Here is a 26,953-nt window from a genome sequence, read left to right on the forward strand (position 1 = left end):
CCGAGCAAATTAGGCACAAGGCCGATTTTTAATGTGAGGGGTGAAGGGGAAATGGGGACCAACTCCCCGGGGAGTAGGGGAGCTGGATAGTGACAATTGGTATGAAGGGTTGCCCCTACATTGACCAAGGTCTTATATGTGGGGTTGCCCCCACATATGGTCTTTGCTTGCAGTATCTGCCGGAACAGATGGTATTTATTTGCTCCCCCACCAAGCAAATTAGGCACAAGGCCAATTTTTAATGTGAGGAGTGAAGGGAGGGGGAAGGGAAAAAGCGGACCAGCTCCCGAGAGGTTGGAAATGGGAGCTGGTTAAAGGTCAGGCATGTGTGGTTGCCCCCACATCTGGTCTTTGCTAGTCATAGCTGGTCTTTGCTAGTCATAGCTTGCAGCATCTGAAGAACAGATGGTGTTTATTTGCTCCCCCACCGAGCAAATTAGGCACAAGGCCGATTTTTAATGTAAGGAGTGAAGGGAGGGGGAAGGGAAAAAGGGGACCAGCTCCCGAGAGGTGGGAAATGGGAGCTGGTTAATGGTCAGGCATGTGGGGTTGCCCCCACATCTGGTCTTTGCTAGTCATAGCTAGTCATAGCTTGCAGTATCTGTCGGAACAGATGGTATTTATTTGCTCCCCCACTGAGCAAATTAGGCACAAGTCCGATTTTTAATGTGAGGAGTGAAGGGAGGGGGAAGGGAAAAAGGGGACCAGCTCCCGAGAGGTGGGAAATGGGAGCTGGTTAATGGTCAGGCATGTGGGGTTGCCCCCACATCTGGTCTTTGCTAGTCATAGCTTGCAGTATCTGCCGGAACAGATGGTATTTATTTGCTCCCCCACCAAGCAAATTAGGCACAAGGCCGATTTTTAATGTGAGGAGTGAAGGGAGGGGGAAGGGAAAAAGGGGACCAGCTCCCGAGAGGTGGGAAATGGGAGCTGGTTAATGGTCAGGCATGTGGGGTTGCCCCCACATCTGGTCTTTGCTAGTCATAGCTAGTCTTAGCTAGTCATAGCTTGCAGTATCTGCCGGAACAGATGGTATTTATTTGCTCCCCCACTGAGCAAATTAGGCACAAGGCCGTTTTTAATGTGAGGTAAAAACCAGCTCCCCAAAAAGGGGGCACTCTGGTTACCAAAAATAATAATTGTCCCAGTATAGAGGGTTTCCCCTCCATTGACTGGTACAAATTATCTTAAGTGCAGCATCTGCCGGAACAGATGGTATTCATTTGCTCCCCCACTGAGCAAATTAGGCACAAGGCCGTTTTTAATGTGAGGTAAAAACCAGCTCCCCTAAAAGTAGGCAAAAAGGGGGCACTCTGGTTACCAAAAATAATAATTGTCCCAGTATAGAGGGTTTCCCCTCCATTGACTGGTACAAATTATCTTAAGTGCTGTATCTGCCGGAACAGATGGTATTTATTTGCTCCCCCACTGAGCAAATTAGGCACAAGGCCGTTTTTAATGTGAGGTAAAAACCAGCTCCCCTAAAAGTAGGCAAAAAGGGGGCACTCTGGTTACCAAAAATAATAATTGTCCCAGTATAGAGGGTTTCCCCTCCATTGACTGGTACAAATTATCTTAAGTGCAGCATCTGCCGGAACAGATTGTATTTATTTGCTTCCCCACTGAGCAAATTAGGCACAAGGCCGTTTTTTAATGTGGAGAGAGAGGGAGGGGGAGGGAAAAGGGGACCAGCTCCCGATGGGTGGGAAATGGGAGCTGGATAGTGACAATTGGTATGAAGGGTTGCCCCTTCATTGACCAAGGTCTTATATGTGGGATTTCCCCCACATATGGTCTTTGCTTGCAGTATCTGCCGGAACAGATGGTATTTATTTGCTCCCCCACCGAGCAAATTAGGCACAAGGCCGATTTTTAAAGTGAGGAGTGAAGGGGAAATGGGGACCAACTCCTCGGGGAGTAGGGGAGCTGGATAGTGACAATTGGTATGAAGAGTTGCCCCTACATTGACCAAGGTCTTATATGTGGGGTCGCCCCCACATATGGTCTTTGCTTGCAGTATCTGCCGGAACAGATGGTATTTATTTGCTCCCCCACCGAGCAAATTAGGCACAAGGCCAATTTTTAATGTGAGGAGTGAAGGGAGGGGGAAGGGAAAAAGGGGACCAGCTCCCGAGAGGTGGGAAATGGGAGCTGGTTAAAGGTCAGGCATGTGGGGTTGCCCCCACATCTGGTCTTTGCTAGTCATAGCTAGTCATAGCTTGCAGTATCTGCCGGAACAGATGGTATTTATTTGCTCCCCCACCGAGCAAATTAGGCACAAGGCCGATTTTTAATGTGAGGAGTGAAGGGAGGGGGAAGGGAAAAAGGGGACCAGCTCCCGAGAGGTGGGAAATGGGAGCTGGTTAAAGGTCAGGCATGTGGGGTTGCCCCCACATTCTGGTCTTTGCTAGTCATAGCTGGTCTTTGCTAGTCATAGCTTGCAGTATCTGCCGGAACAGATGGTATTTATTTGCTCCCCCACCGAGCAAATTAGGCACAAGGCCAATTTTTAATGTGAGGAGTGAAGGGAGGGGGAAGGGAAAAAGGGGACCAGCTCCTGAGAGGTGGGAAATGGGAGCTGGTTAAAGGTCAGGCATGTGGGGTTGCCCCCACATCTGGTCTTTGCTAGTCATAGCTAGTCATAGCTTGCAGTATCTGCCGGAACAGATGGTATTTATTTGCTCCCCCACTGAGCAAATTAGGCACAAGGCCGTTTTTAATGTGAGGTAAAAACCAGCTCCCCTAAAAGGGGTCACTCTGGTTACCAAAAATAATAATTGTCCCAGTATAGAGGGTTTCCCCTCCATTGACTGGTACAAATTATCTTAAGTGCAGTATCTGATGGAACAGATGGTATTTATTTGCTCCCCCACTGAGCAAATTAGGCACAAGGCCGTTTTTAATGTGAGGTAAAAACCAGCTCCCCTAAAAGGGGTCACTCTGGTTACCAAAAATAATAATTGTCCCAGTATAGAGGGTTTCCCCTCCATTGACTGGTACAAATTATCTTAAGTGTAGTATCTGCCGGAACAGATGGTAATTTTTTGCTCCCCCACTAAGCAAATTAGGCACAAGGCCGTTTTTAATGTGAGGTTAAAACCAGCTCCCCTAAAAGTAGGCAAAAAGGGGGCACTCTGGTTACCAAAAATAATAATTGTCCCAGTATAGAGGGTTTCCCCTCCATTGACTGGTACAAATTATCTTAAGTGCAGTATCTGATGGAACAGATGGTATTTATTTGCTCCCCCACTGAGCAAATTAGGCACAAGGCCGTTTTTAATGTGAGGTAAAAACCAGCTCCCCTAAAAGGGGTCACTCTGGTTACCAAAAATAATAATTGTCCCAGTATAGAGGGTCTCCCCTCCATTGACTGGTACAAATCATCCCAAGTGCAGCATCTGCCGGAACAGATACTACACTTTGATCTTGACCAAAAGTCCAGGATCAGCTTGTAGGTTCGTGGGTTACCATGTTAATAACAGAGTATGAAGGAAGTGGATTCTCCAGTTTAAGACACCATGTACAGAAAGAGAAAACATAACAAGCATGCAAGAAACAACACAACACCACGGAAGGATAATTTAAATACAGATATTTATTTTACTGCAAACAATTAAAAGGGAATATTATACAGAACAAAATGTAAAGTGAAATACAAACCAGGGAGGGGATCGAGCTTATTATATCGAAATGAGCAATGGAAGAAAAACAATCTCTGAAAACAGCGTATAAAAGAAAGCACAAGGAATAATCCATAATACAGTTCCATAAGGAGTGATGTCTGAGTTCTAGTAAAAGAGTCAACACTGTACAGACTTAGTGTGGTCTCAACACATTTTTCTTTCCATGTGAATGGGTAATGATGAATTTGTTTGTTTGTGATTGATAGAAATCTATTCAGGGGGGATCTAAATTTGTGATGATCAGAATTTATACTTAGTGTTGTCTTTGGTGAATAAGGACAGTTTCTTTGTGTTCATCAACTTCTTTTGCCTTTGCGACATGTTCCCTTGAACAACTTTCATCAAGTAAAATAAAAAATGGTCACGGAAGGACCTTCATAGGAACCGATATGTCTTTCGATCCCCCTCAAAACTACTACCTTCTCACACACTGTCTGATAAAAATATATCGGATGAAATATTTTTATCACACACTGTTAGCTAAAAATAGATTTGATGGCATGCTCTTTCCTCATGCTTGTTTGGGGAGGAGCGTTAAAATAGCCTTTAATATTTTAATTTGCTTACTAGTCATATGTGACAGGATAGATAATTATTAGAGACTGCATATCTAACTAATAACTTCCTGTAAGATGACTCGGTGACTTTATTAAAATGCTTCATCTTCGAATGAATGGAATTAATTTTTCTCTAGATGAAGCTTCTTAAACAAATGTTCAAGTTTGTAAATTGACATTACAATTTCAATTTTGATAGAAGAAACATTTATAGGGAAATAAAATATGCTTTGTTGATAAATTAAGGATTTTATTTTGTTTCACTGAATATATAAATACCTGTGTCCTTATTACCACACTTTAAAAAACTAAAATGGGGTATAAGTTTGTGCTGCACATTTAAATTAAAAATGAAAAAGAGATTGCTACAAAAGTTTGGCAACTATGAGATTGAAATGAAATTCATAAATCAAACAATTCAATAAAATCATTTTACTTACAGAATCAATTTCTTGCAGATTTAATCTTTTTCCAAACCTTTTGATCTGATCATCTTTTCGATGTAAATAAAATATTCGTCCCAGGTCATCAACCCTTACCCAGTCACCTGTGTTTCGTAGGCAATCAAGTGGTTTACAACCATTAATTTTACAAATACGCTGAGGCCCACCTGGGGGGAAAAAAATATATATATTTGCAACATCTCTAATTTTATTAGACATCATGAAATAATCAAAATCATCACAATTAAAATCATCAAATCAAAACATATGAGATGACTCATTAATGATCAGTCAGAATTTAAAGCATTTTTTCACCATTAGAGTTTGATCTGTTTGTATACAATCAAAAATACATGATAGTAATCAAACTGTATTAAATCATAATAAATATCACAAACCAACTTACTTTGGTGTGAAAAAAAAAAAAAAAATGGGTAAATATAGCAAAATTCCCTTAAATTTAAACTTGTAATATCTCTGTTATACTGATGTTATTTTAATAAAATTTGGATGTGAGCAAGATTTTATCTTTTTTTATAAATGTATAATTCTTTCTCTTGTGTCATAAATAGATTTTTTTTTCATACTAGTTCTAGTTATGTTACTATTTTTAATGACAAGTGATTTATTTTTTAAGCATTATCAGTTTTTCAAACTTGGTGTATCTGATATTGTGTATCTATGTCTAAATAAATGTAGTCCCATTTTAAAGACAAAGGATAATTCACCAACATGTTTTTTTTGTTTAACTTCAAAAATCTTTTTAAAATAGAGTCACCACTTATCAAGGCCCGGAAGCCACTCGAGGAAAATGGTTAATGAGTGTACAGTAGTCAATGGGACAATATCGTAGTAATTTGCCTGTTTCCCACCTGACTACAACTTGGATGTCTTCAAGTCCCACATAAACAAATTCCTGATAAACAGCCCCCTAAAGTAAGACACTTTATCAAATCTCCATTACTAATGATTACTACGATATTATCCCATTGATTACTGTACACGCAATAACCCTTATCCCAGTGGCTTCTGGGCCCTTATAAGTGGTGACTACCATGTAAAAAAAAAAAATTGTTAGTAGTGAAAATTTGGTAAATTGGATTACTTAAGGGAATGGCTTATCAAGAATCTGTTTACGTTGGACTTGAAGACAACCATATTGTAGTCAGTTCTAAAGTAGGGAAATGGAAGAGAGTTCCACAGGTGTATAATTCTAAGAAAGAAACTTTGTTCATGGAATCTATGTTTAGGTTTAAGCACATATAAAGAGTAGGGAAAATTATTGATAGTGGTTACAGCTCGACAAGTGAAAGTCAGGCAAGGGGGAGGACCATAGATTGGAGCTCAGACAAGCACTTGCCATGAAAATAACAATAAAGCAGAGACAAACTCGCAACATTTCTTATGTGGGAAAGAGCTTGCAGGGAAGAGAAAAGGGTTTAATTTATGTTTCACAAAAAATGTTAAAGTTGAAAAGTTTAATGAATGAAACACTAAAGAAATGTTTATCCTATTATCAAATTGAGTTTCTGTTTTTACATGATCCAAAGATGAGTTATTTTTATTGATTCACTATTAATAGAAAAAAGTCAAGCTTGATTTCAAATGTGCTATGTATCATTAAGAAGATTCAATGTGTTAGCTGTTGAAATGAATCTCATATGAATGAAGTTTTTGAGGGATGATGGGATTTTGGCACATGTGTAGGCTGACTTGATCTAATAATCATTACTTATGAATAATTTTCATTTTCCACAAGATTAAATTATATTTATAAGGATTTTCCACTCGTTTAAAGCCTGCATTTTAAGTCATATATCGTTAAATTTGGCTTCTGGACATATTGTCCCAGAAACTTATAAAGACAAAATTTGAACGATCATAATTCCATAGTTAATTGAGCTACCAAAATAAATTTGGTATCATCGTACATATTTTACAAAGATATATGTGGTTACATTAAAAGTTATTAGGGATAATGAAAATAGAAATTTGGTTTAAATAGCTAATTTAATGGGTCAAATTAACAAATATAGATCATAAATTTGAAATACTTACCTGTGTACAACCATCCAAAACCATTATTTATATTTTGTCCATTTTCATCAATAACAACTAAAGATGTATCTTTCATTGCTTTTCCAATTGGAACATCAACATCCAAGCTGAAAAAAAGTTTTTATACAAATTTATTTTCAATGCATTAGTAGTAGCATGAGCAGCAGTAGTTCTTTTCTCAACCTCAAAGTCTTGCAGCGTGTTTTTTAGGTACTTATAAATATTTTGATCTGACGTTAAACAACTTTAAACAGACTTTAATACTTTTGTGCATACTTTTTCTTTGGGAAATGATTTGAACTGTCACTATATATAGATATTAGTGTTGGGACGATTATTGAAATCGAAATTAGGAATTGGAAAAATCGAAAGATTTGGAGGTATCAGAAAAATTGATTCCTATTTTTCAACGCCAAAACGATTCTTTTGTCTTTTTTTATTCGATTTTGTTTAAAGCAAAATCTTCCATTGCTGGTAATAATGATAAAATAATAAATATTTATTGATTTTAAAATACCAGTAAAGCTAAAATCGATAGATCATCCGCTACAAGTGTATTTTGGCGTTTAGGAAAATATCTGTATATTTAACATATGTGTGTGTGTATGTGTTTTTTTTACGGAAATCGGAGAAATAACAACTCTATAGTTACATAATTAGAGATTTATAAAGAATCGATAATTGTATCAGAATCGGGAAAACTATTGGAATCGTCCCATCTCTAATAGATATATTAAAATAAGTGATAAGGGATAAAAGTTACAAATAACTATTTCATCAGATCAATAAGCAAATAAGATGAAAAGAGAAAAACCTCTTTAGGCCTTGGCGTTTTGAAGCTAAATGCTTCTCATTAGAAGAGAAGGGACAGCATTTACACAATATAAAATATAAATAAAATATGCTTAATAATATTTACATTAAAAATGAAAGATTAAGAAGGTATTAAAAGAAAAGATATAAAAATATAAAGATACAAAAAAACATCTAAAAAAGGAATAGATGACTGCGAAGGTAAAAATATGTAAATAATAGTGCAAAAATATAAAATGGATGATCGTTAGATAAGAAAAGATGGAAAAAGGAAAAGATGGAAAAAGAGAGAAGAGATGGTAAAAAAATAGGGATGGGGATAGAAAGAGGAGATGAGGAATATGGAAATACATACAAAAGAAAAAAATTATACGCATAATAAAAAACAAAAGAGAGAAATAACTTTTAAAAGAAATAGAAAAATCCAAACTTTATGAAAAGTCCACAGTAAGATACATAAAAATGTCAAAAAAAAATTAATTAGGAAAAAAAATCTACAGTAAAATCCTTAACAAGGATATTTCGAGGAAAAAAAAGTCTAAAGTGTAAGTCAATAGTGAAATTCAATAAATTCCACAAAGAAAAATCCGCAAAACATTTGCAATGGATAGTCAGATCTCCTCAACGTATATAAGTATGTTTAGGTTAATTAGAGTATTATGAAAAGTTCAGAAAAATTCTTTAAAATTATATTTTGGAGAAAAGGTAATTGTCCAAAGAGTAATGTGAGTCGGTAATAGGATCAAGGTAAGAATTCATGAATAGGAAGATCCAGTAAATACTTCCAATAGATTGAAAAATTCTCCTTATTTTTTCTTATTGTAATCTTATTTTAATATATTTGATAGCTCCTCTTAACTGTGTTGAGCTTTTTGTATCTTGATAAGTTTGCTTTGTTAAAGATATATTCTTTTTTAGCTTCATTTAATGCATCTATACATAGATATATAATTATAAGTGTTAACATAAATTCTGTTTTAAATATTTATTGTTGCTATAAAGATCTGGCAGAAAGCATATTAAACACTTCGTGCAAGATATGCTGTCTTAGATAGGATCGGTTTCGATTTTTAGATACTGACTTTTTATGTTTATATATATATATATATATAAACTTACACACATATATATATTAGTGTTGGGATGATTAATTGGAATTGGGAATCGGAAAAATCGGAGCTTTTTGGGATATCGGAATCAGTATCAGAAAAATTGGAAACTATTTTCCGATGCAAAAACCGATTCCTTAAATTATCCTTTTTATTTGATTTTGATTTAAGAAACCTCTTCCATTGCTTGTAGTAAAAATAAAATATTTATTGATTTAAACTTCCAGTCAGATTAAAATCTCTAGATCCCCCATCACAAATGTGTTTTTACATTTGAGAAAATATATGCACATTTAAGATGTGTTTTTACAGTAATCGGGGCAAAATAACAATTTTATAGTTAAATTTTTAGAGATTTATAAAGAATTGGAATTGCTAATTATATCGAAATCGTCCCATTACTAATATATATGTGTATGTGCATATATGTAGAGAGAGAGAGAGAGAGACAAATACAAACTTATTGACATGACTGAACTCGGTGAGATTAAAAAGTAGGATACCAGAGACTGCAGACCTACGTTTAATCCTTGCTAGGATATAAAAATAGTTTTACAGAATTTTGTTTGGTAAGGCATCACTCGAGGCACCATATAGTTTTTGACTTATTTTTCTTGAAATAGGAGATTTTGAACTGTGCTTTTATGTCATTACTTCTTTCTTAGTATAATATTAATTGATTTACTAAATACTGATTACATATTTTAATTTATCTTTTAACTATTAACTCCAATCAAACATTGTAGAAAAATTGATATATTTATCCTTCCTGTATTTTGATTGCAGAAATTCCCCTCTGGACCAAATTATGGCAGGTTTGCAATAACAGATGCCACATACAAATTTATTTTGTCTAAACTTTTACCCATCATCTTATGTAACTTTTGAACACATTTACAAACACATTTATTCGTTATAATAAAATCTTATCTTATTTCCTATGAGCAACATCATCATAATTGCCAAGACCTACAGATGAAGTAGTTCATATTTTCCCCCCTACCTGAAAAGTTCTCCCACTCTCCCAGTAAAGACCGGGTAAATATATAACCATTATAACTATATTGACCTGACACCCTTATTAACTGGATTAAACGCTCATACAACTACCATTATACCTCACTATTTGCAAACAATAATTTCTCTCCACTAATATTCCGCCTATTCTCATTGGCTGTGAACATGACATTCTATTATTATGGATTATACACAATCATACAAAAAAACGAACATGTCAGCCCTTAATCACTTTGGCTGCTCAGTCGCCGTGCATTAGTTTTAAATTATTTACACTATTGTCACTTTTCCTCTACTTTACAAACTACTGTTTACAAAAATTAACCATAACATTTAGCTTAGAGTTACACAAACAAAATAGTTATAATTTCATATAAAAAGTTAGTGCAGTTACCTCAGGTGATGTTTACATCTGCTGCAAATACTATGTCTTTGTTGGTTCAACATCTTAAATTATGCCATTTCGCTTTGGATTAACATTATTTACATTAAAAAAATTATGTTCCAGCTGCCTTTTTATCATATTTGGTTTCGGTGTCCTAAATTATCCAATGCTAAAATGAACTGATCTCTTAGTAAATGATTAGAAACTGTTCTCTGTAAATGAGTATTAACAGAAAACCAACGAACCATCGATACTTACATTACATAAAAACATTTACGCAAAATGCATTGAAGCTACGGCAACTATTTCGTTTTTTTTTTTCTTTATAACATTACATGTTATGGTAACGTTTCTAAAACATTTTTTTCTTTATAACATTATATGCTATGGTAACGTTTCTAAAACATTTTTTTCTTTATAACATTACATGTTATGGTAACGTTTCTAAAACATTTTTTTCTTTATAACATTACATGTTATGGTAACGTTTCTAAAACATTTTTTTCTTTATAACATTATATGTTATGGTTACGTTTCTAAAACATTTTTTTCTTTATAACATTACATGTTATGGTAACGTTTCTAAAACATTTGTCTTCTACATTTAAAAAAAATCGTCCTAGCTTTCTTCCTTTAATGATTTGATTTAATAAAAAAATATCTTTCGGTCGATGGTCAAAACTTATGAGATGATAATATGACCGAATCTCTGACAGATATTTAGGAAATTGACCCCCCCCCCTAAATTCCACAATTCATACTTTATTCACATTAATCTCATTGATTACAAACTTACCTTTCAGATTATAAAATTTCTTATTACTTTTATTGTCGGGGATCAGTTTTCAATTATAACATCCTACTAAATTGAACACATACTTTGTGACCATTACCAAGAAAAATATTGTGATAATATTTTGCTCAACCCTATAATTGAAAAATGATCCCCAGCGATAAGTCATAAAATTTTTTTTTTTTCAATTTTATTTTTTTTAGTCTTAAACTTAAGTTTGTACTCAAGATTAACGTAAAAAAAGAAAAATTGTAAATTGTAGAATTTAGAGAATGGGGGGAAGCTTCATAAACGTCAGTTGATTTTCTTAATAAAAGAGAGTTGTAGTAGCCCCCTACATCAAAGTCGCACCGAGCCTACATTGGGGTAATTAGGCAAATAACTAAAAATTATTTTTCACTTTCGAAATCATAAAAACTATTTCTTTTTATACAAACACATTTACACACTCTAAGTCTGAATTACTTTTCATTCAGTTTGTATTTGACTACATTTATGCCAGTTTTTTTTTTTACTTTCTTTGTATGTCAAGTACAAATTTCCCCTTCATTACATTGCCTACGAATATACTTAGTATTTATATATTGGTTTTTGTTTTTTAATTTAGTTGTTTTTGTTTGGTTCTCTTTTCAGGAATCATTTCCCACACTGTTCAGACATTAACTTTTTTTTTTAGGTACTTTTTTACTTTAGCACCAACTACACCATTTCCTTTAAACTGACGACTACTATAGGTTTTAAACTATGCTGAATAAGACAATCTATTTTAACTTTGGCGGAGACAAGTAGTTTTCGAAATATAATGACATGCATTATTCACTGTTCTACACACGTGCAATGAAAAAGTGTACTTCTCTCCGCATGACACTAACACCCTTCCCCACTTTTTTTTTGTTCTTTACAACATGTATTAGGATTGAACTTTGACAGTCCCCCTCCTTACTCATAAAATGGGGTGTCTATTCCGAAAGCCATTCTTACCATGGCGAGGTTGGTCATGTCTATTCCATACAACGTTCTTAACATGAGATTAGGGGTGTCTATTCCACAACCTGTTCATAAGGTTAGGACGTTGGGGATTGGCCACTAACAACAACAACTGTAGTTTATTTTTTTTATGAAGAGTGGTCATGCTTCCACCGGGCAATGCCGACTAACAGGTCCTGCTAGTTGAATAATACAATGGAAGATTTTAATGGCAATTTTAATCTTATGCAGAACTAATTTGGTTATATGTTTCTATATGAGGGATATGTCATATTCTTTCATCACTTAGTTGAAGATACGGAGACAATCCTTTATGATGTCATCCATTAAAATAGAGCATAGAAGACCTGTGACTCAAAGAACTATTAGTCATCAAATATAGAATAGGAACCTCGATTAAAGAAATATTTTTCAAAATAAAAATCAAAACAAAATTCTTTTAAACAGAGAAAGTTAGCATGAAATTGTAAATATTTATTTACAAAGTGAGAGGGCAGAGAGAGGAAGAGAGTGAGACAGAGAGGAAAAATAGAGAAAGAAAGAGTAGGGAGAGAGAGAGAAACAGAGAAAAAGAAAGAGTACAAAGAGAGAGAGAGAGAGGGGGGATAGAGAAAAGGAACAATATTAAGATGACAGAAAGAGACAAAAAAGAGAACCGAGAGAAAAACAGGAGAGAGAAAGAACAAAAAAGAGAGTGAAGTTAGTGAAACAAGTGAAAGAAAAGAGAGAGAAAGAGTAAGAGTAAAGACAAAGAAAGTGAGGAGGAGAGGGATAAAAATAACAAACACTTTGCATTGCTTCTAAACTTAAATTTCTATACTTCACCTACCAAAATTGAAGAATCACCATTTTGCTAAGATTGAAAGGTTTTTCAAAACAGATAAATTAACACCGTAAATGACGCAGATATTAAAAACGACTTAACAAATTGTTACATAATTCAAATCAACTTGCAAACTAATCATTGTACATGAAAAAAAGAGGAAAGATTAAATTTATTTACATACTAATTTCATAGAATATAGCCAAAATACTGTAATTTAAATTTATAGAAATTTCAGTTTTTATCTATTTTTGGAGCATAAACAGGCCAGTGATACTTAGTAATAATATTAGATTTAATACCAATACTAATATATTAAATATTTTTCATAACTAACCCTACTACTCCTAGATTTTATTAAGCTATTCCTAAAAAACAAACGTCCCAAATTAAATAAATATAAAAAATGAAAAAGAGAGGAAAGCATGACATATATATAGCAATCTATCTACCATGAATTAATCAAAAGCATTCGATAAAAAATACAAAAAATTAGGTTCTTTATCCTCAAATAACAAAAAAAAAAAAAAAAAAACATATTAAAAAATCACCAAAAGACAAATACTTAATACTTATATCATTAATGACCTGATTCCAAAAAAATACACAATATGAGAGGAAGGACTTAAAAAATGGAGACATTATGTCATATCATATGGCTATGGGCAATCCTAAAGGAAAAATTGGTAAAAGCAATACAATAAGTACGAATAGAACCAATCCAAATAGTAAGAAGATCCCATGCCAACATATTAGAACTAGGAATGATGGGAAGATAAACGAATATAGAAATTTAATATGGTTCGCTCCGTCTTACAGTGCACACCAGCATACTGAAACAATTTTACCAGATACTTGAAAAGAACTTCCCTCCAGATAGAAACATAGGAAAATTTATAAACAAAAACGCAGTGAAATTGTCTTTTTAAACCTCTATGAATTTAGCTAGTTATGTTCTAATAATAAAGTATTAAGAAAGTTGGGGAGAATATCTGCTAGAATACTGATGAAAAAGAACTATGTAATTGTAGAAATACTAATTAATGCCCTTTATTTCAGACATCTATACATCTATAAAATTGAAATTGTGTGTGTGTGTGTGTGTATGTGTGTGCTTGTGTGTCCATTTCCCTACCAAACTACTCTGTCAATTTTTGTTAATTGACTTAATTGTCTCGAGATTTTACATAAGGGATATTGGGAAAATCTTTTTAATCAGTTTTCGAACAGAAATTTGGCTGTCAAGGGGTCAAAGTTCAACGATTTTCCCTTTGAAAACTTTACAAACTCCTTCACCAATTTTGGGTCTAAACACTTGAAATTTTATATGTAGGTTCCTTGAACATGGATTAAACTTTTTAATTAGATTTGAGCCTAAAACAAATATTAAAGCCTTCTTGTTTGTATCGTAGGTATTTACTGGGCACATGCCTTACAAAAATCCCGATCAGCAAAGTTTGTTTATGTATCTGACGAACTTTTCCCTGCAGTCGTAGTAGTGTACAAACCTACATAAAGTAAGGCAATGAACCCCAAGAAAGTGTCCATGGCTGGATATGATACCATAAACAATTTAAGTGTGAGACTGATGCCATTTAACATTTATACAGAACATTCATTTATAAAGGAGGAGAATTGTTGATCTAGAATATAGGAATAGTAAGAGTTCAACCAATCGAACTAAGTGGAATTACGCTGGGGAGAATTCATTAAATAGCTAGTGTGTGTAAAGGAAAGACTATGTTATGCATATGTATGTAAGAACCAGTTAATAGTGGTCCAAGCTCAGCAGGGTAAGATAGTGTATAATTGGCCCCTGTATCAACTAGTAGCAGTGAGAGCAGTAAGTAATGAGAGAGAAAAATTGGAACTTCTTCTTCTGTAGATATGGTGATTGTGATGGTGATTCTCAGTGGATATCATGTAACATTTTATTAGTACGACTGAATGTGGCAGAAATGGTGGTTGTAAGCTACTTAAGATAGTGGGTATCAGGATAGATATATTGAATTTGTATGTATTGTTGAAAACCTACGCTACTTTGATCTAGAGTGGGATTTCTGCAATCAAAATATTATACAGTAGATACATACATATATAATCCTAGATTATTATTTTCCAGAGATAAAGTAACCAATGAAGTTTAATGAGGTTAATAAATACAAGAGTGCTCAATACCGAGGTAGGGCAAGGTATACTTTTTATTTGTTTTTACGTAAGCAGTAATATGTTGTTACAGTCATGAGCATGTTTCAGTGAGCTAGTTTTTAGCAACTAGAGACCTCTTCAGGCATAACAGCTTATACAAAAGCAAAGTTTGCATTCTTGTTTTTTTAACCCCTCCCATCCTTTCCTCTTTATTCCTATATCTCAACACGCTAATCCACATCCCTGTTTAATCTTCCTTACATACAACCAAATTTTATTCCTTGTTCCTGTTTTTAACAACATTTTATGGAACCTCCTCATATTGACTCCTGGTGATGTGGATGGCCTGATATTTTTTATTGTAAATTTTACTTTTGTGTAAAGTTGTATTGCCTGAAGAAGTCTCTACCTAACCGAAGTGTGTAGCAACATTACTGCTTATGTAAAAAAAATTTAAAGTATATATATATATATATATATATATATATAAAATATAAATTATATATATATATATACATAAAATATAAAGTATATATATATACATAAAATATAAAGTATATATATAAAATATAAAGTATATATATATAAATGAAATATAAAGTATATATATATATATGAATAAAATATAAAGTATATATATATAAATAAAATATAAAGTATATATATATATGAATAAAATATAAAGTATATATATATATAAATAAAATATAAAGTATATATATATAAATAAAATATAAAGTATATATATATATAAATAAAATATAAAGTATATATATATAAATAAAATATAAAGTATATATAAATAAAATATAAAGTATATATATATATAAATAAAATATAAAGTATATATATATAATATAAAGTATAAAGTATATATATAATATAAAGTATATATATATAATATAAAGTATATATATATAATATAAAGTATATATATATAATATAAAGTATATATATATAATATAAAGTATATATATAATATAAAGTCTATATATATATATACAATATAAAGTATATACATATATATAATATAAAGTATATATATATATATAATATAAAGTATATATATATATAATATAAAGTATATATATATAAAGTATATATATATATATATAAAGTATATACATATAATATAAAGTATATATATATAATATAAAGTATATATATATATAATATAAAATATATATATATACTAGCAGGGGTGCCCGGCGTTGCTCGGGTGTTTGGAGGTGTATGCTGTGCAAAAAAAGCAAAAAAAACAAAAAAAATGGTTAATTTTTTAAAACTTTGACCCCTATTATGACCCCTTAAAATTTATAGTTTCGGGCTCAAATCACTTTATTAAGTTAGATCCAGGTTCAAGGAACCTATATCTAAAATTTCAAGTGTCTAGACCCAAAATTGTCGGAGGAGTTTTGTAGAGTTCTTAAAGGTCAAATCGTTAAAATTTGACCCCCTTAACAGCCAAATTTCTGGCTGACACCCGTCACATCGATTTTCCCAAATCTCAGTACCCGGTATTTCAAATTTCGAGTCTATAGACTAAAAATTGACAGAGTTATTGCGTAGGGAAATGTAGACAGACAGACAGACAGACAGACACGTTCACTTTTATAGATATATAGATAATATAAAATATATATATATATAATATAAAGTATATATATATAATATAAACGTATATATATAATATAAAGTATATATATATAATATAAAGTATATATAATATAAAGTATAAAGTATATAAAGTATAAAGTATATATATATATAAAGTATATATATATAATATAAAGTATATATATAATATAAAGTATATATATAATATAAAGTATATATATATATAATATAAAGTATATATATATATATATATAATATAAAGTATATATATAATATAAAGTATATATATATAATATAAAGTATATATATATAATATAAAATATATATATATAATATAAAATATATATATAATATAAAGTATATATATATAATATAAAGTATATATATATAATATAAAATATATATATATAATATAAAATATATATATATAATATGATATATATATATATATAATATAAAATATATATATATAATATAAAGTATATATATATATAATATAAAGTATATATATATATATAATATAAAGTATATATATATACAATATATATAATTGAAATTTGTAAGCTCTTTTAAATCATATTTAAAATTAAAATTTAAAACCTTATAATAAACACTCTATTTTGGAAAACACGTTAAAGTTCAAACATTTTCTTTTTTTTTTTTTGAAATGGAAATATTTCTTATTGATTTCAGATCTTTTACCAGAAAATTAAAGTGTTTTTAGTTTTTTTTCCTTGTAAGTAAAAAAAAAGAAAATGTTTGCATCTTAATGTGTGTTTCCAAAACAGTTTATCTGTTTATTCAAGGTTTATATATATAATATATATAATCCTGATCCAAAATTTAAGACCACTTGAAAATCTTTAAAAAAAAAAAAAAAAACTTATTTTTGAGGTTAAATTTCTAAATTATATATCTAAATAAATAAATTGAAATTTCTAGATTTCTGAATTAAATGTTTGAAATGTAGCTTTTTTCCCCATAACCTCTCGTAACCTTGTGGAGGGAGTTTAAAATCTATCTTTAAGAAAAGGATTCTTTCTAAAGATTTTCAAGTGGACTTAAATTTTTTTATCAGGAGTGTGTATATATATATATATATATATATATATATATATATATATATATATATATACTAGCATGCGTGCCCGGCATTGCCCGGGTGTTTGGAGGTGTATGTTGAGCAAAAAAAAAAAAAAGTGGTAGTAGGAAGACAGGCTCGAACCCGTAGTGCAAAGGAGGAAAAGAATGGGGGGGGGGAAACGTGACGTCTTTGCTCTTATGACCACCGCCAAACCGGAAGTGACGTAGGTTTAAATTAAGGCTAGACAATTGAAAAGAGGAGATGACTTTTGAAAATATCGTCGAAAAAAGCGACCACTCCCTGTAGAAAAGTGCCCAGTTAAAGGTGAAGAAATTAATGTTTTTAGCCAATTTTTCGGTATTTGTCGTCTGAAGAGTCGAGCTTCAAAACGATACTAATCTTGTGAAAATTCGTCGCCTCTGTCGAAAGTTTTAGGCAGACATGCAAACATACATACATACATTTATATATTGGTAGCTCAAATTTTCGACCCAAACTGATTAAAAAGCTTGCCCTATCTCTGAATACCCTTTATACAAAATTTCAAATGTTTAGACCAGAAATTGTATGAGTAATTTGGTAGAGACCGCAAAGTTCAATTTTTAAAAAACTTTGACCCCTATTATGGCCCCTTAAAATTTATTATTTTGGGCTCAAATCAAGTTATTAAGTTAGATCCATGTCCAAAGAACCTATATCTAAAATTTCAATTGTTTATACCCAAAGTTGGCGAAGGAGTTTGATAGAGCTCTCAAAGGTGAAATCGTTGAACTTTGACCCCTTAATAGCCCAATTTCTGGCCGAAAACAGATTACAAAGATTTTCCCAAATCTCAATATCCTGTATATCAAATTTCGAGTCTGTAAACTGAAAATTGACAGAGTTATTGTGTAGAGAAATGTACACAGACACACACACAGACAGACAGACACTTTCACTTTTATAGATATATACATATATATTCTTGCAGTAAAAATTTATTGACAAGAAAGGTAAATAAAAAATTAAATCCATTATACAAGTGAATTTTTTCTAATAGAGCAATACATTTTGCAGAAAAAAATTATCTAAAAAGGTTAAAAATAAATATAATACAGATAATTGCAAGAAAAACTGGATGAATTCAGCAATAATGTAAAAATATTGAAATTATAAGGTTATTTTTTTAATTTGATCTATATATTAATATTGTATTTTCTTTGGGATAAAGAATGTTCAAGATAAATTTGACAGGTTTTTGAAAGGAAAAAACATACATTGGCCAATAATTGATGTCGTAATAGTTACTACTATTATTACATTAACAACAAAGAGAAGCAGTTTTGAAATCAGTAGGAGCAAGGATAGTAGAATTGGACCATAGTTTTACTTTCGGCAGCCCATGACTCTTGTTTCCCTTAATTTGTCCTTTAGTCTTCACATTCCATGAGTGATGTTTGACAAATAGGGAAGAATTGCTGTTTTCTGGGCAAATTGAGTTCTTGCTGTGAATACCGTACAGTGATCAATGCTTAGTAATACAACTTCCATGGAAATAATGATAGAGTAGAGAGAGACTAGCAATGTCTCTTCTGTGAAAAAAAAGATTTCTCGCTAAATTTCAAAATCAAGCAGATGTGTTGATGTCTTTTTTAACTGTGCCACACACATAATAAACTTCTCAACTACTTCATAAGTATGATACAGAGTTCATTCCTTTTGCCATATGTAAGGTCTACCAACAGCTATTCTCTCCAACCAGTGCTTATGAACGATAGACCTCGACTCAGTACATCTGAATTGAGTCTGAGTCTCATTTTTTAGCTAGGATTCACATTGCCTCTTTCTCGCTATAACTTTGGAGTTTTACAATGAATTTCATTCTGCAGACTCACTCAGAAAGCTTGCTATGATCCTTCTTGCTAGCCATTGCTTCCACATCACCATCACAACCTCCAACTCCAATCTTATGGAACTCAACAGCGCAAATTATGATGTAAATCAGTCTTTCCTAATATTCTGGTGCTATTCATTTATCCACTATATCCAGCTCTCAGTATTGAGAATATTACACAGAAACAGATTTTGCACTTTACCGTTATTAAATACTTCAAATTAAAGAAAGTGTATATGTATACTCGATACTCTTGTATGAGGAGTAGCAAAAATCCTCATTTAGCACTTAATTCATAGTCATCACTCAGAGACCTATCTCTCTCACCAAGTTATGTATTCCTTTGCCTAGATCATACTACACTATTATTTACAGCTTTGCAACTAATTTTGTTGTGTGGACACATTCAGTACACCTACTATGATCCTTCCTGCTAGCCACTGCTTCCACATCTCTCTTGCGATTCTTCATCTTAGATCTCATGATCTAGAAAAGATATTCAAGGAGCTGCAGCTAATGTTTCCGAATTATTGAATCCTCTTCCAATATTTTGGTACTATCTACGTGCTCAGCTCCCAAGCTATCAATAATATTAAAAATTATCGAATTTATCATGACTATCTGTCAGTAATTTGTATACTGTACCACTTCAATTTTATAATTCAATCTTGGCCATAAGTTGAAGGTGTTTAACGTTGTAAAAGTTATCTTGCAAAGATGTCAATTGATATTTCTTTTGATAAACCTGTTATTTTATATTAAAATTTTTTTTGTAATGAACATAGTGAGTTGAAGTTGTCGGGAGAAGTGTAATGTTGATGTCCACTATAATGTTTATCGAAAACGTTATTCCTCATGTTTTCATGCATTTACCAACACAAAAAAAAAATGATAATGTAAGTCAAGACAGACCTTAGAACAAAATATTGAAATTCATCACTGGAATTGATGATAATGTTATGTCAGATTATATGTACATTGATAATTGTCTATGTAGACTTCAAAACAAAGGCATAAAGCAAATGCAAAGTTCTAAGATTAATTTTCAGTGAACTCCTCCATAAGTTGAAGCAGGTTCTCATGCATATTTCTGAGGCTGTTTTATATTGACTTAGAGTAAAAACAATAGTAATGTATGTATGCATATATGTAGGTTAAAAAAAAACTCATTTTAGAAGTTGAAAAGAGATTTAGAGATGTTCAATTACCAAAAATCTTCTTCAGTAACTTTATAGCAACTTGACCAGCAAGAAACTTCAGTAAGTCCATACAAATTATAAAATGTTGCTTTGTTTTCATTTGCTCTCCATGATTTTATAACTTTCAGGGGAGGAAATTGTTCACCGCCCATGGCTAGAATTTTCAAGCAGGAAGAATTACTCAGAATTGTTTCTTTTAATAACTTGGCCCCAAAACTAAACATTAAACTTGGAGTCACCTAAAAAAAAAAAAAAAAAGAAAGAAAGAAAAGAAATTGAAATAGCATAATTACAAACATTTAAAATTTAATTATCATTTTTGCATTTATGATCATTTTGAATAAGGAATTATATGGTATTGAAAAGAGATATTAATTGTGAGAATGACATTGGATTAAATGGGTTTTATTGGCAGATAGTTTTATTGTAGTATTAAAATGAAACTAATACCACTCTAGAATATAAAGTGAGGAGAAGGTCCTTTGTATAAGGTATGCACAGGTCTTCCATTTATTAATCAACAATTTCTCATTGTGGCATTTTTCAAGCATTTCTCTTGTCCTGTTCATTTGTTGCTAACACTTCATTATCATTTCAAATGCATTTCTCTCTAATAATATTCATCTTTGCCATTTGTTTAGCTATTCTGAATACTTCATTCTTTATTTGGTCATCTCTTCATAGTAGATTTGGAAACTTTGCTTTTGTTTTGTTTCACTCTTTGCCTCCAGATACACTTCTTCACTAAACCTTTTATCCACTTATATCTTTATTTTTGCCTTTCTTTGATAAACTTCATAACTTCCTCATTCCACCACCATGTCATGCTATGCCTTGGAGGCCCTTCCATCCACCCACAAGTTTGGTTTGTTACCTTTAACAGTGCATGCTTTTGCATCTTCCACCGTTCTTTATTCAACTTCCTATGGATCTTCTGCCTGAACACTCCATCACTTGGTCTTGGTTCCACATGTTCTTTATTTAACTTCCACACCCTAACCCAAACACCTTTCTCCTGTGGGTAAACTTTCTATTAACCTCATGAGCTTTCATCAGCATAAAATTGCAAATAACCGGTTTGTATTTGTGCTACAATGTCTTCACCATTACTTGAAAGCAATACTTGGCGAAGACATTGTAACACATTTAAAAACTTTCTGTTTCTTCTAACCAACAGATAATTTACTTGAATCTTTATTGCACCAGATCGATATCTAACAAGATGGCTTTTCTTTTTCCTAAAAAGGGGTTTGCCACCAACATGCTTATTGCAAAACCAAATTCTACTCCTTCTGTATTCCTATCACCATATTCATTTTCTCCAAGCATAACCTTAAAATTAAAGTCTTTCCAACATGATCATTCAAATCTCCTGCCACAACAAGTATTTCCTTCTCATCAACCTGCTGTCATAAAACACATCTTTTGCATCTTCAGTCAAGCCACATTGTCTTGTATAAAAAGATATTTTCTCACCAACCATCATGTTAGTAATTTTTTGTTTTCCTTCTTTTTTTATTTTCTCATTCTGTTTGTTCAGGAGTAATAAAGCCTTTAAGAGAAAACTGAACATCTGATTTTGTTGACGGTTGAATCAAAGTCAAATCTCGTTGATGTGCATCACGTGGTTAGAGCATAAATTTGAACAGAAGTTAGCTACGTTCTTTGAAAGCATTAAGAGAAAAAGAAAATTCATTTAATAAGACAGTTTATTTAGCATTACTTGGTTTTCTAGTGTTTTCAAATTTAACCACATAAAACAATGCTTTCAAAGGATGTAACTCATTAATAGCAACATAAAAAACATGCTTTTTGAACTGCTAAAATATTTAATATTGATGATGATGATGATGATGATGATGATGATGATGATGATGATGATCTAATTTAGAACAGACATGTTATGCTAATCATTATTATTCCAAGTTTGAGGGGAAAACAAAGTTTGAATTTTAATTTTAAACTTTCAAATTATCTTAACTTTTGGTAAAAAGTTTGTGTGGTAGCTATTTTGATTGTCATTTGATTCAAAGCTGAATTTATGGTCTCAACTGCAATCTTTGAAACATATTTATTTTGACTCCTATCTATGTAAGATCAACCATCAACTTGAACAATGAAGGACACAGTTTTGTTAGCATCATCAGAAAAGTAAATCCGAAAATAACTGTAAAATAATGATTAGTCATATCATGAGTTATTTTTTTTTGATATAGCTAATGATAAGACCAAAAGTCACTTGAGGATGGGTTGTCAGTTGAATGATGAATAGAATTATGAGAAGATTGAAATTGATAAATGAAATGAATGAAGTTTCATTATTTATGGGGAGGATTTATAACAAGAATTTTCTGACATTAAATTTGAAGATGACCATGTCATAGTCTGTAGGAAATGTTTTCTGCAGATGGAAAGTTTTTGGAAAGAAACTCTGTTCATGTAAAATCCGACATATAGAGGAAGAAAGAAAAAAATATTTTCAAGAACTTGTTAGACGATAGAGTTCTTGCTGTAAATGTCTTGCAAGAAGAAACAGAGATGAGACATCAGCCAAGCATTTTCCACAGAAATAATGATAAAGTAGAAAACTTCTTGGAAACAACTTCAAGAAACACTAAAATATTATGCATCACTATTCATGAGAAATGATACGGCAACAAAGAAAATTCTGGTTGACATAATAAAAAATTTGGAAAAGAAAAGAAATATTATGAAACAAATTATATAAAAAACGTTAATGAATTTGATATAAATCTTAGAAAATTTTGTGCTTACTTGCAAGATGGTTACATGATAAAAGTCATGTAAAATTTTTGAAAGTTTCATGGGTTGGATTTTGAGTTTATGTGGTACAATAATAAGTTTTGCAGCAGAACTTAAAGATAAAAAGATATCTATGATGCTTGGGTCAAATGTCAGTGGTGCAGCTAAAAACAGCACATCATCTGAAGTCACTGCAAATTGATCTCTGTGAAACAAAACAAAATGGAGATAAACATGACAACATACAACCAAAATAATTTTTAAAATGGAAGAAAAATTAAATAAAAAATCATTTTACTTATAGTCAAAATAGAATTTATTATAAGCATTAGCAATAATGTGTTTTTATTCATTGAAACATTTTGAAACTAAACATATTCTATCTAATCAAAAGACTCGTTTCTTATGTATTTTCTCTCGAAACAACTAATGAATGCCGAATTGAGGATGAATAAAACAATGCATGATGGGAAATATATTCGGCCAAAGAGGAAAAAGAAAAATTAAATGAAAAGTGATAGTTTTAACTGTCCAGATTTGAAAATTTTTATTTTTATAAATGATCAGAGGAAATCATCATTACAACTGCTTTAAAATTTACATTATATTTAATTTTGGAAAAAAAAAATTGTTCAAATCACTTGTTCTTGTATTTAAAAAATTTTCTGTGACATCCAAATATAAAATTCTATTTAATAAAAAAACAAGAGAGATATGACATAAATTTTTTAATTGTTATTTAACTGATTACTTGTAAGGTCACAACCTCAATCAAATCTATGGGTATGTAGGAGGGCAGAAGAAAAAAAGATTCAAACAGAAATTGATTTATTTTGCTACAGCTAATTTACAATTAAAAAAAAAAAATAGCAACAAATTCCCCGCTTTTAAAAACGGTTTTAGAGTGTTGAATAAAAATTGAAACAGAAAATCTTTCTTCAATCATCTTCTAATGTGGTAAAAAAATTGTAAATTGTACATTAATTTTTCAATTTTTGAAATAATTTTAATTTATTGGGGAGTAAGTAGAAAAAATAAATCTAAGTACTAGAAAATAATTCCACAAAATTATTAAGAAAATTTTAAAAATCGAATGAAACCCTAATTTTAAAGAGATTTTCAAAGAATTATGTGACTAAGAAATAACGATAATTGTAAGCCACCCTAGGAGAGCAAGATCTTTCTGTCACTCATCTCTTTCATTACCTGAAAATGTTTTCATATCTACATATATCTACATACAAAACTTTTCACATCTCTTTCATTACCTGAAAATGTTTTCATATCTACATACATCTACATACAAAAATTTTCACATCTCTTTCATTACCTGAAAATGTTTTCATATCTACATATATCTACATACAAAAATTTTCACATCTCTTTCATTACCTGAAAATGTTTTCATATCTACATACATCTACATACAAAAATTTTCACATCACATTTTGTAAACTGAAAATTTCATAAATTGGGTTTTTCGTATCCAGAGGTTCCACTATATATATATATATATATATATATATATAGTCCTGGTCAAAATCATAAGACCACTTAAGAAAGTAAGCGTTTACGCATATTATCGAATTTTTAATGAAACAAATTGTTGAAACCATTGCCAAAAGGGAGAATATGATGGAAAAAAATGAAATCTGCTTCATTCGAAACCTTAACCCTGATCTAATAATTATTTTTTAAAAAACAAACATTTTCACCTGGTCAAAATGATAAGACCACTGATAATTTATCTAACAAAAGGCAATTATAAATTACTAAAAAGGGTCTCAGTATTTAGTATAGCCTCCATTATTACAAATTACTTCAAAAATTCTCTTCGGCATGCTTGCGACTAAGGTTTTTATCAGTTGTGAAGGAATTTTATCCCATGTACTGAAAACTGAATTAGAAAGTTCCTTTATCGAATCATACTGGGTTCCATCCTTGAACACTTCTTTTGCCATCTATCCCCAAAGATTTTCAATGGGATTGAGGTCCGGAGAACATGCTGGATGATCTAACAATTCTATATTATTTGAAGAAAAGTATTCTCGTGCTTGTCGAGAAGTGTGTATCGCAGCGCTGTCTTGCTGGAAAATCCAATTTCTTCCACACAGACGTGGACCTTCAGTCCTGATAGAAGCATTTTCAAGCATTGAAATGTACTTCAATGATGTTTGCCGGCCTTCACTACTTTCAACTTTAGGGTCCCAGCTGACGAGAAAGCACCCCAGATCATTAAAGACCCTCCTCCACTATGACGAGTTGAAAAAGTCTCTTTGGGCAAATTTTTATCATGCCAATAGTGTTGAAATCCATCTGGACCATCTAGATTAAACTTTTTCTCATCAGAGAAAATTACATCTTCCCACTTCTCTTCATTCCAAGTCTGGTATTTGGCAGCATCTAATCTAACCGACTTAAATAAGTCAGTTAGATTTGTGCTTTTCAAGAAGACGTGGTTTCTGCAGTCGCTTTAAATGACTGAAACCCTTGATTTTCAGATGCCTTCTGATGGTTTTAGGACTACATTCTGCTGCTGTTTGGCTTTTCAATCGACTTGAGCTCATACTGGAGTTTTTTTTTAAACTTCTGATACGGTGATCCAGTGATGGGGTTATTTTTTTTGGTCGACCTGGACACTTTTTGTGCCCATATTGATCTGGATTTCTTAAAATATTTGTGATGACCATTTTGCTATGATTCACTTCATTTGCAATGGATCTATGGGAGAGTCCACTCCTATTAAGCTCAAAGATCCTTCCTCTTTCAAACTCTGATAATGGTTTCCCTTTTGCCATTTATAATTTAGTAAGATGTTTTTTTTTGTATCCATTAGCAAGTTGCTTTTAGTAACATAGAAAGCTTTTCGTATTCATTTTTTCAAAACTAGCCGATTTTATTAAAGTGGTCTTATCATTTTGATCAGGTGAAAATGTTTGTTTTTTAAAAAATAATTATCAGATCAGGGTTAAGGTTTCGAATGAAGTAGACTTCATTTTTTTCCATCATATTTTCCCTTTTGGCAATGGTTTCAACTATTTGTTTGATTAAAAATTCGATATTATGCGTAAACGCTTACTTTCTTAAGTGGTCTTATGATTTTGACCAGGACTGATATATATATATATATATATATATATATATATATATATATATATAGTAAGATGGTTGATACTTTATAATTAAAATTAAAAATTATAAATCGGTTTCATAAGAAGGAATACAACAAAGTTAATAAATTGTATGATCGTTTCGGAAACGATGTTTTTATTGAGATAGACATTAAGTCATGGACAATAATTTTAACATATAGTTTTTGAAACAAAGTCTCATCAGCAAAAATATTGGGTGTTTTTTTTTTATTTATAAAGACACCATAAATAAACCTAGCATTTTTTAAGTAAGGTAGATGTATCTTATAATGGTTCGCTTTTTAAAAATCGTAAGTATCATCGTCAGAGCATTCATTTTGATGTTAAATGTAGCTTATGAATGCTTTCATAAGCTACATTTAATATCAAAATGAATGCTCTGACGATTAATTAATAAATTAAATCAATTTATTAACGGCCAACTATTCCTCTGGCCTTCATCAGGTGGT

At 31.5% G+C, this 26,953-nt stretch overlaps 1 protein-coding gene across 2 annotated transcripts in view; it reads right to left on the reverse strand.

Moving 5' to 3' along the window:
• LOC145268218 (beta-alanine-activating enzyme-like) overlaps nucleotides 1–26,953 on the reverse strand; it is a 130,553-nt gene that overhangs the window by 31,044 nt on the left and 72,556 nt on the right. For both annotated transcript variants that reach the window (XM_080123519.1, XM_080123520.1), the window contains exons 6-9: nucleotides 23,365–23,557; nucleotides 20,599–20,828; nucleotides 6,742–6,848; nucleotides 4,681–4,850 (exon numbers count right to left, since the gene is read on the reverse strand). In XM_080123519.1, the coding sequence (XP_079979645.1) occupies nucleotides 4,681–4,850; nucleotides 6,742–6,848; nucleotides 20,599–20,828; nucleotides 23,365–23,557 (700 nt within the window). The remainder of the gene's footprint in view (nucleotides 1–4,680; nucleotides 4,851–6,741; nucleotides 6,849–20,598; nucleotides 20,829–23,364; nucleotides 23,558–26,953) is intronic.

This window comes from Euprymna scolopes, chromosome 43 (assembly GCF_053919585.1).
Source record: "Euprymna scolopes isolate OS-2025 chromosome 43, ASM5391958v1, whole genome shotgun sequence".
Taxonomy (NCBI): domain Eukaryota; kingdom Metazoa; phylum Mollusca; class Cephalopoda; order Sepiida; family Sepiolidae; genus Euprymna; species Euprymna scolopes.